The following is an 11,323-nucleotide window of genomic DNA, read 5'->3' on the forward strand; positions in this document are numbered from 1 at the left end:
AGACTGATTCATATGGAAATCCAAGATCACGTTCAAAAGGAACTTTCAGTGTGGCCTATGCTGAATCTTGCCTTCAGAAAACTGCCGATGTCCTGGATCAGCACCTGGGGCAGAGAAGCTGCCGATGAGGCCTGGGCTATTGTGGAGAGAGCAGTGAGGGGCGGGGTCGGTACACCGGCCAGATCATAGCAAGTGCGGATGCAGGACATGATCCATGAAGAGACCCGCTGAGAGGAGACCGGGAGGCTCTTCATCCAGTCTGCCACCGCAACGAAGAGCTGGGTCGTCTTCCTGAATGGCTTCATCTGCTCAATGTAGAAGGCAAGGGCCCTAAGGACATTGAGGGAATGCAGCCGCTGTTGCTGGTGACTGTCGTGCCATTTTGCATAAAAATCTGGTAGAAAAATGTCCTGGCTGACATGGAAGGCCGATACCACCTTGGGAAGGAAGGACTGATGAGGCCGAAGCTGCACCTTATCTTTATGAAAGACCGTGTAGGGTGGTTCTGAGGTAAGGGCTCTGAGCTCGGAGACATGCCGCACCGATGTGATAGCAACAAGGAAAGCCGTTTTCCAGGAGAGGTAGAGGAGGAAACAGGTGGCCAGTGGCTCGAACGGGGGCCCCATGAGTCTGGAGAAGACCAGGTTAGGGTCCCATGGGGGGACTGGCTGTCGAACCTGTGGGTAGAGACGGTCCAGGCCCTTGAGGAACCTGCCAACCATGGGATTGGCAAAGACAGAACGGCCATTCGCACCTTGGTGAAAAGCCGAGATGGCCGCCAGGTGAACTCTGACAGAGGATGCCGCCAGGCCCTGCTGTTTTAGGTCCAGGAGATGCTCTAAAATGAGAGGCATGGACGCCTGGAGAGGGGGGTGTTGCGCTGAGTGCACCAGCATGAAAACTGCTTCCACTGAGCCATGTATGTGGCCCGAGTGGTGGGCTTCCTGCTGCCCATCAGTACTTGCTGTACAGACTCCGAACAGAGACATTCTGAAGGGTTTAGCCACGCAGCATCCATGCCGTGAGGCGGAGAGATCGTAGGTCGGGATGGCAGAGGCGACCGTGACCCTGAGTCATCAGGTTGGGAAGAAGAGGCAATGGGACTGGACCATCCACAGAGAGCTCCAATAGCACAGTGAACCAGTGCTGTTGGGCCACGCCGGAGCCACCAGAATCACTCGCGCCCTGTCCCCGCGCACTCTGAGCAGGACCCTGTGCACCAGGGGAAAGGCGTAAAATAGTCAACCCATCCACGGGAGCAAGAAGGCATCTGTGAGAGAGCCCAGGGAGCGGCCTTAGAGGGAGCAGAACACCAGGCATTTCCAATTACTGCGGGAGGCCAATGGGTCGACCTGGGGAAACCCCCACCTTCAGAAGATGGGGTGGATGACATCTGGTCAACAGTGACCACCCATGGGAGCGGAAGGACCTGCTCGGGTGGTCCGCCAGCGTGTTCTGGACCCCAGGTAGAAAGGACGCCACCAGGTGAATGGAGAGGGCAATGCAGAATTCCCACAGTCGAACGGCCTCCTGACAAAGGGGGTGGAGTGGGGCCCCCTTGTTTGTTGATGTAGAACATGGCCGTGGTGCTATCTGTGAGGACTGCCACACAGCGACCCTGCAGCTGCTCCTGGAAGGCTTGACAGGCAAGGCGCACCACCATCAGCTCCCGGATGTTGATATGAAGGGAGAGCATGGACGGGGGCCATAGGTCCTGTGTCCCTGAGGTGGGCGCCCCATCCCAGGGCTGACACATTTGTGACCAGAGACAAGAAGGGCTGCAGGCTGTGAAAAGGGACTCCTTTGTATGCTACCTGGGGATTTAGCCACCAGCGGAGGGAGGCCAAGACCCGCTCTGGGATGGTGACCACCAAGTTCAGGCTGTCTCGACCTGGGCGATAGACTGATGCTAGCCAGACTTCTAATGGGTGGAGTCAAATTCTGGTGTGCCTGGTCACGTATGCGCAGGAGGCCATGTGGCCAAGAAGACTCAGGCAACTTCTTGCCGACGAGTTTGGGAAGCTTTGAAGGCTCTGGACGAGGCCCACTATAGCCTGGAAACTAGCGTCCGGCAGGAGGGCTTGTGCCTGCACGGAGCCAAGAACCGCCCCGATAAATTCTATTCTCTGGGTCGGTTCTAGTGTCGACTTTGCCACGTTGAGAAGGAAGCCTAACCGACGAAACGTGTCCGTGACCAAGCAGAGGTGGGACTGCACCTGTTCTTTGGTGCGTTCCCGGATAAGCCAGTCATCGAGGTAAGGGTAAATCTGCACCCACCGTCACGAAGGAAGGCCGCCACGACCGCCATACATTTGGTGAACACTCGAGGGGCTGTGGAAGACCGAAGGGAAGGGCCGTGAACGGATAGTGTTTGCAGTTGACTGCAAAGCGGAGGAAGCTTCTGTGTGCCGGATGAATCCCTATGTGGAAATATGCGTCCTTCATGTCGAGGGCAGCATACCAGTCTCCAGGGAAGGTATAATGGTACCCAACGAGACCATGTGGAACTTCAACTTTACCATGTAATTGTTGAGACCGCGCAGGTCCAGAATGGGCCAAAGCCCACCCTTTGCCTTGGGGATAAGGAAGTATCGGGAGTAAAACCCCTGCCCCTTAGCTCCCTCAGAACCTCCTCAATTGTCCCCTTGGCGAGGAGCATCTGAAATTCCTGAATAAGAAATTGCTCATGAGAAGGGTCCCTGAAGAGGGACGGGGAAGAAGGGTGGGAGGAAGGGGGCGGGGGGAGGAAATTAGAGAGAGTATCCCGCTTCCACCATGCAGAGGACCCAGTGGTCCGTGGTTATGTGAGACCAAGCATGGTGGAAATGGGATAAACTATTCAAGAAAGGTGGGGTAGGATCCTGAACGAGGTCAGGTACACCGTCCTAGGGCGGCCCTTCAAAAGGCCTGTTTTGAGCCTGACGAAGGCTCGGACGGGCCCTGGCCTTGCCCAGACTGGGGGTTGGAGGGCTTCCTCCTACCATTACGCCCCTGCCTCCTATAGAAAGCCTGCTTCGGCTGAGGAGGAGGATAGGAGCGTTGTTGTGGCTGCTGGGGTTTGAAGGGTTTCCGCTGGGTAGCCAGTGTGTGCATGCCCAGGGACTTCATTATCGCCTTTGAGTCCTTAAGGTTTTGTAGCCTTGAATTGGTCTTTTCTGAGAACAGGCCTGCTCCATCGAAGGGGAGGTCCTGCAGTGTTTGCTGAAGTTCCGGTGGCAGGCCGGAGGCGTGCAGCCAGGAGATGGGGATCACTGTGATCCCTGAGGACAAAGTACGTGTGGCGGAGTCCACAGCGTCCAGCGAGGCCTGCAAAGAGGTCTGTGCCACTGTTTTGCCCTCTTCCGCCAAAGCCCCAAACTCCTCTCTGGACTCAGGAGGTACTAACTCCTTAAACCTCAGCATGGAGTTCCAGGAGTTAAAATTGTAACGGATCAGGAGCGCCTGCTGATTAGTGATTCTGAGCTGAAGTCCCCCCGAGGAATAAACTTTGTGCCCAAACAAATCAAGGCCCTTGGCATCCTTTGATTTGGGTGCTGGGGCCTACTGCCCAAGCCATTCTTTTTCGTTCACTGATGCCACCACGAGCGAACAGGGCTGTGGGTGGGTGAAGAGATAATCATACCCCTTCGAGGGGACAAAGTATTTCCACTCCACTCCCTCAGAAGTCGGGGGGGGGATGGACGTAGGTGTCTGCCAGATTGTCCTGGCGGTGCTTTGGATGGTCCACATAAGGGGTAAGGCCACCCTTGATGGAGCTTCCGCAGGCAGAATATCCACCGCGGGGTCCTCCACCTCTACCACCTCCTCCGCCTGCAGGTTCATATTCCGCGCCACCCTGTGCAGGAGGTCCTGATTGGCACGGAGGTCTACTGGAGGGGGACCTGAGACTGCAGTGCCTGTCACTGCCTTGTCAGGTGAGGATGAGGCGGCCACGGGGGAAAGAGGGTCATTTAGGGAATCTTGCGGAGCCGGGGCCAGCTGTCCTGTGCCAGCGACCTCAGGGCCTGGACCAGGAATCTGCATTGGAGGAGGTCCTGTAGCGGGGAGAGAAGCTGCCACAGTCTCCATGCCCTCCGGGGAGGGCAGACTGGCGGTAGCCTCTGGCACTCGTGGCTCGGAGAGAAGCCCCAGATGGAGCACCCTGGGCCTGGTGGTACGCCCAGGGCATCGAGAACGGCCACTGAGCGAGCCCTTGAGTGGGACCCTGCTCCTGCGCCTGCCAAGGCCCAGCCCCTGACTCCAGGCGGTTGTGGTCCAAATGGCGAAGGTCCAAGAAACACGACCCCGCCTCCGATCCCGAAGAACGAGAAGCAGAACGTGAGGGCCACGGTGGTGCCGAGTGGCTCTGCGCTGGGTCACGTCAATGAGGAATGGTGCCGCAATGCTGGGGAGCGGTGCTGGGGCCTGGACCAGTACCGAGACCTGGAATGGTGCCTGGATCTGGGCCGAAATGACGACCAGCGTTAAGAGCGGCGTCGGGTCCGGATCTACTCCTTGATGACAACTGGCAGATAGAGCGGTGCCGCAATCGGGACTGGCGATGGGAGTCCAAGCGGTGCTGCAAGTATGCCTGGCGCCGGGACTGTGAGTGGCGGCAGGAGCGGGAACCGTGCCGAGAACAGGAACGGTGCTGCAGCTCAACCCAAGGGTGGAGAAGGGCTGGCTTGCCCCGGAACGGTGCTGTTCGTACAGCCCCGGTGCCTTGGCATGTGGCTGAGGGGATGCCGATGCCGTCATGGCAATAAGATCCCTTGCAGCCGCAAAAGTATCCAGGGGAAATGGAAACTGGATCTCAACCGCGCTGCAAGTCGGGGAGTCCAGGGGCACCAGACTCTCCCCTCAGGGCCGGAGTCAACGGTGCCGAAGCCGTAGGCTGTGCCCCTAGAGGCTCCCCTGCGGGACGCGTCTCCCCGGGTGGTTCCAGGGAGGCTGCTCTCTGTGGAGGTGGGCCACCCTTTTCCGGTGCCGCTTCTGGCCAGGAGAATGGGAGCGGGGCCGGGCCGATAATGTCGGTTGCGGTACCAAGGAGCACCGGTGCCGCGGGTCTCAACCAGAGTCCAACCGCGGTGCTGCTCCGGCTGCTGCCGCTGGGGCGTTGTGCACCGAGGCGCTCGGCGCTGGATCCTGGCGCGCCCCAGGAGGCTGAGGGCTACGAGCTGCCTCCCTGAGGAGCTGCTTTGAACGGAAGTTCCACTCCTCCTCAGTCCGTGGACAAAACCCTTTGCAGATCCTGCACTTCTCTGCTCGAGACTCCCTCAGACACTTCGGGCAAGAGTCATGGGGGTCGCCCGTTGGCCTGGGCTTAGAGCAGGAACCGCAGGGCTTGAATCCCGGAGCCTCGGGCATGAACTCAAGAGAAGAATCGGGAAGGAGAAGAAAGACCCCCCCTCAACCCCACTATAACTCAAACACCTAGAACTATCAACTATTAGGTAGACGCTAGGGAGAGCGGAAAACAGCGAAGCAGGACCAACCCTCCGACCCACCCTCCCTGTTCCCTGACGGTCCCTATGCCCAGGACTCCTGCCCCATCCACTACCCCCTGCTCCCTGTCCCCTGACCACCCCCAGACTGGCTGCCGCCCCAACCAACCCCTCCTCTCATTCCTGACTGCCTCCCCCAGGACCCCTGTTCCATCCAACCCCCCCTCTCCATCTCCTTCCTGACTGCCCCCGGGACCCCTGCCCCATCCAATCACCCCTTCCCCCGCCCCCTGACCACCACCTCGAACTCCCCTGCCCTTTATCCAAACCCCCTGCTCCCTGCCCCCTTACCGAGCTGCCTGGAGCACTGGTGGCGGGACAGCCATGCTGCCCAGAGCACCGGGTCAGGCTGCGGCTCTGCAGCTGTGCTGCCCGGCAGCCCAGAGCATTGCGCCGGCGGCATGGCCGCGGGTGAGGGGGAACAGCAGGAGAGGGGACGTGGCCCACCTCTGGTCCATACAGTGCCTTGTATAATGGGGCTCCAAACTTGGAGGGTCTGGAAGACCTGCCCAGCAACATAAATAAGATGCAACAAGCAAGTGTAATAAAAGGAATGACGGAAAGAGGGAGGGAGGATGAGAGTAACTAGCTTTCTCCATTAAAAGATAGAATAAATACTAAGAAAACCAGAGAAACTTCAGCTGATCTCTTCCTAGTCTTAAATCAAGATTCTACCATGAAATATACATTCAAGATCCCTCGAGAATCAAGAAAATACATTATTTTCTTCTGGTAAAACAAAAGCCTTTTGAAAACAGACCCAGCTTTAATAATCTAACCAAAATAACAGATCAAATTAATGTTTTTATTTTAACTCCATTCCTCCCTATTTCTTACCTTCATTTCCCAGGTTTCTCTGAAGTAGGCAGTAAGGTTTGGGGGGTAAGGGCTCTTTTCCTGCCCCAACCTCTGGTAAGTTACATGCAAAATTATGGTACTAGATATTTAATAATTCTCTCAAAAAAGTTCCTCTTACCTGCTAGTCTACATTTCGCAGCTTGGAATGGAAGCGAATAGAAGCATCTACCTAGTTTGTACACTTTGTTGTTTTCAATAATCTCACTGAAGCCATAATCAACATAGCACACCTAATAATTGAAAGAGAAACATTTATTTTTCATATTACAAGTATGTTAGTACTATTTGAATGATTTATCCAGAATACACACACTTGGTGGACTTATTATTTAGTGATCACATTTTTATACAGCCAGCTGTTAATACAAATCTGTTTCTCATTAACACGGTATATACTTTGCAATACCATTATATGAAAATTCTTCAAACTAATTTAATGTCAATAAAAAAAAAGTTTAGAAAGTGCTCCATACCCTTCTTCTCTTTCCTGAAATCACTGCAAGCTCAGCGTTAGCTGTTCCTTGGAACACCAACACTTCAAAGGGTACAAAATGACAGCGCTTCCGAGTACCTATTGCCTCAGAATGGTACAGAAGATGGCAGTAAAGTGGTAATTCTGAATTTTTTGGCTTTTGTGGGTTTAAGCCAGACCCTTTAATAGTATTTCAGTGCAGTTCTAGGTATTTCCTTTTTGTTTTTATAATGAGAACGGAACCTTTTTGATTCTCAGTTCTGATAATTACATGGTTTCAGAAAACTGTAGACTTCATACCATCTCGATAAGTAAATTGTTTAGTCAGTGGGAGCAAATGGCTGATGGTGGTTGGAACAGAAGAAGCTACAGTGCTGCTTTGTATCAGCTTATACAGATGGTCTCTTGTTTTTCTGAACTATGCACTGCACCATGCTAACGTCTTGAAGATCACCAGGCTCAGGGAGAGCGATTTAGAAGCCTTTCTGAAAATCTGATGTGCAAGCCAGACACTCCAGAAAGCCAGACTTCCAGATTTCTTGTTGAAGAGATACTTCAGAAAGCAGGCTCTTCTTGCCATGCACCACTGGCCCCCCTACTGTGCAACCAAGTGCAGTTAGCTGAAATCTGGAGAGAAATCAGCGGGACGTTAGCTGCTATTGTCCTGGCAGTTTTTCTGCAGCTAACGCTAGAGCCTTCGAATACTGGACAGATTCCCCCACCTCATGACTTCCCAGCTGAATGAGAACTCACAGTTTTGGAACAGATACTTAAAACTGCGTGTGTCCACTTGACTAATTTGTGAAAGGGAGTTGTATTAGAAGTGTGTTTAGCAGATCTTAGTGGAAGTTTGTCATACTGACTAGGGAAGCAGAGACTGCAAAAAATAAAAACCTACAATTTAAGGTTACTTAGTATAACTACATAGTGACACTAGACACGAAGGACTTGAAATTTTTCTTAAAAACTCTTCCACTTCAGTCATGTTCTAATGCTCTAAAAGTAAAGCCCCCCAAAATACAACTCTGACTCTAGAGAACACAGAACAAGAAGAGAAACTGCAGCAGTGTGAAAAGTTTAATCATTTTGTTCAAGGTATTTTAATAACCAGCATGCTGAGTACAACAACAGGAATACCCACTCAGCGTAAGTGAGCCTAAGAACTCGTGTTAACAAGCTGCAAAGACACAGTAAGGATGGACTTGTGGTAACTGCACTAGGACTTGACTCAGGAGATCAGCATTCTAGTTCTCTACTGGCATTTACAGTCTATATCTGGAAGATGGAGATACTACTTCCACGTTTCATACTGATGCACAGGATACATTAGTATATTAGAGATACCAACGAACACAGAAAAGCCTGAAATAAAAATAAGGAAAAAGGCAACAGACCATTTACTTTAGCAGCAGTGCTGTAATTATTTTAAAAACCACACTTTGTTTTTCATGTAATGAAGAGCAAAAGCAATTTGTTGCTGAGTACTGCAGAGTGATTCTTCTGTGATAAAGGCACAGCTATTACCTGTATTATTATTATTTACACTAATTCTTTTTCACAAAAAGTGTCAAAAAGAAAGAGTTGCTTGCCTTTATTCGATTGTCTTCCACTGAAATGATCTGAGCACGCAACCAGGCATCTTCCTCGGCATGTACAGCGACAAGTTGTCCAATGCTTACAGACTGCATCAGCAATACTGTCGGATTCTGACTATAATATTCTTTCATCTCATCTTCCATTAGTTCTTGAGCAGCAGAATAGTCTTTGCCCACGTACCTAGAGTATGTCACGGGAAACAAATCCACCAAAGGGGTAAGTACAGCAACAGAAAATTTGAGCAGATGCAAAAACTGAAACAGAAAAGCATACCTGTAGGTATTTAGTCACATCAGAATTTGAACTTTCCTTCTCAAAAAATGAGGCTACAGAAACAGAGTTATAGTTCTTAGAGAAGCAAAGCATTAGGAGTACTGTCTGAAGCTAGGTAAGGATCTAATGAGAGACGCAATATAACTGTTTGTGACACAAATTGGACTCGATTGTAAGTGTCCAAAAAGAAAATTTCTCGTGGCTCAGTCCAATACCATAAGGGACCTTACTGTACTCGTTAGAACCTGAACTTTTACAGTGAAAGTCCCTAGCACTTCTGGTAGTGAAGGCATGTTTGCTTTTATAAGCTGAGTGGTGTCTGAAGTCAGATATGATGCAACCAGGAAATTGGAACTTGTTATATTTGAAACTTTAAGGGATTGTGACCCTCCACATTCATGGAAACATTGGTGAAATCACACTGATATAACTAGAGCTAAACTTTGTGCAAAGGAAGTTTCCCCACCTGAAGCTTAGGGAAACTAGCGCCGCTTTCGACATCAACCTAAAGCTTTAGGCAGCAGATCATCTGCTGCAGTCTCTCTCCTGGATCTCCAGACTTGATCCCTGATACTAGGCTGCTGTCCTCCTGCATCCCTAGACAATTTCTTTCCCAGAACAATCCATTCTTCAACCGTCTCAGATTCTGATCTCCCTGATTCCCGCTCCATCCATTTCCCTTGGCTGTGACTTGTGGAAAAAGTGAAGTTATTTTCTTTAACTGTGTTTAACTCTAATCCTTTACTCATTACTATTCACGTGCTAGTCCAGCTGTTCCTGTGCCATCAGCTGTCACACTGCTTCCTTTCACTTGTCAGTGGCAAAATGCAGTGCTGCAGTCTAGTAGACAGACTGCTACAGCAGCCCAGCTCTAAAGACAAAGTTTTCTATAAACCCAAACCAAGGGTGGAAGAGTGCCAATTTCATTTAAATAACTATTAAAAATTATGCCATATGATCACGCAGGACATCCTTGCTTAACTAGTTTCTGGCAATAGTCAAACATCCTATTAACAGGGCATTAAATGATTTTCTTCTCTCAAAGCTGGTGAAGTATCAAATTAAGTTTATACCCAGGAGAGACATTTCCTTTTCCTGATTCTTTGAAAGCGATCTTTACATGACATTTACTTAGATGGCAGAATCACAACCCTCCACTGTATGCCAGGGTGTCCATCTACATGTTATATATTACAAAGTATTTGCTTTGTATTCCATGTAATTCACCTTTGTAAAGAGAGCCCATTACATATCAAGCCATGAAAACAGGAATTATTGCATTTTTAGCTCGAGTTCATTTCAAACATGAAATTCGCTTCATTTGAAAACGGAAAATGCAGCTCAATTTTTTAAACGTCCACGATAGCAGTGTGCCCCTCCTGTGTTCCTTCCAAAATAGTGAACTAATAGAATTTAAACACATCTGTCTACATATAAAGAGAATCAACTCGAGTAATCAGGAAGCTTTAGCTTCAATGAGCGAGTTTTTTCCTAAGGGAAAACAACAAAAGTTACTAACTAGCTATCCTGCTGGAAAGAGTTAAATCACAAACACGTACCTACATTGTAGGCTCTATACCTGTAAATATATGCGCATACCAACCTGCCTCTGGCGGCAATAGCCCCATGATGAAGTTTATCAAGCACTTTAACCACTTCACTTGCATTCTACCTACAAAATCATGCTCACTAGGACTATTTCTAACAGTGCAAAGCTGAATATTTTAAAATCCCCATCCAACTGCTTCAACTTCTATTCTACCCTGGTTAAATCTCAGACAGCAGGGTATCATCCAAGCACCAATCTACGCTAAACAAAGGAACAGCAGAGACACAGTCACGGTCCAAGCAAATAGAAGAGGAATCTGATCACATTGATAGCATTGCAGCCAATGACAGCATTGTAGCTTCCCTAGTGACTTCATACTCCTCCAGCAGGACAGACGACATCATGGAATGGTGAATATCCCATTGGGGCAGATGCAGAATTGCATAATTTCTCCCTCTTAGAGAGCAAACTATCCAAAGCACTTTCTTCTTCCCATGGCAAAGACCTGAAATCAAGGAGCAAGTCTATCTAGCTCTGAAAAGTGAATTATCTTGCCCACAAAGAGAAATATTTCACACCATTTCCAAGGTCAGGCAGCTTGGACTCAGCAGGATGTCTACCTCATGAAACCACTTCATTCATTTACCTCCCAGATATCACTGGGGAGTAGAATGAAACCTCTATCTCCCATGATCACCAATGTGAGATTCCATTAATCCTTCATGACAAGATGGATTAAATTCAGAGGGCAACTTCCACCACTGCATTCGAGCTTCTATGCTTCATCTTTTGAAGGGGATAGAAATGGAGGAGATCAATAGTCTAGGTCAAGACTGTTGCAATATCTAGCAAGAGACGTGGTGTTCTCCCTCAGAATTCAAACTCAGCTGGGCTTTTTCACCTTACTTCATACCCGTAAAACGGATCTCATGCATCACCAGGAGCAAAGATGAGCTCTGCTTGTCCTAAATAACAGTCATACCAGGACAAGGGTATAATCTCTCTGTGACGAAGCGGGACTGTTCTTAATGTTTCCTTTGAATAGTGTGCGGGTGCCTCAGTTTCCCCTATGCAGTTCTTAAGTATCTAGGG

At 49.8% G+C, this 11,323-nt stretch overlaps 1 protein-coding gene across 10 annotated transcripts in view; it reads right to left on the reverse strand.

Annotated features, from left to right (window-relative positions):
• The window catches only part of TDRD7 (tudor domain containing 7), a 125,897-nt gene that overhangs the window by 30,061 nt on the left and 84,513 nt on the right, over positions 1 to 11,323 (reverse strand). For all 10 annotated transcript variants that reach the window (XM_043547170.1, XM_037902400.2, XM_043547168.1 and 7 more), the window contains 2 exons: positions 8,403 to 8,589; positions 6,460 to 6,571 (listed from right to left, as the gene is read on the reverse strand). In XM_043547170.1, coding sequence (XP_043403105.1) covers positions 6,460 to 6,571; positions 8,403 to 8,589 — 299 coding nt within the window. The remainder of the gene's footprint in view (positions 1 to 6,459; positions 6,572 to 8,402; positions 8,590 to 11,323) is intronic.

This window comes from Chelonia mydas, chromosome 5 (assembly GCF_015237465.2).
Source record: "Chelonia mydas isolate rCheMyd1 chromosome 5, rCheMyd1.pri.v2, whole genome shotgun sequence".
Classification (NCBI taxonomy): domain Eukaryota; kingdom Metazoa; phylum Chordata; order Testudines; family Cheloniidae; genus Chelonia; species Chelonia mydas.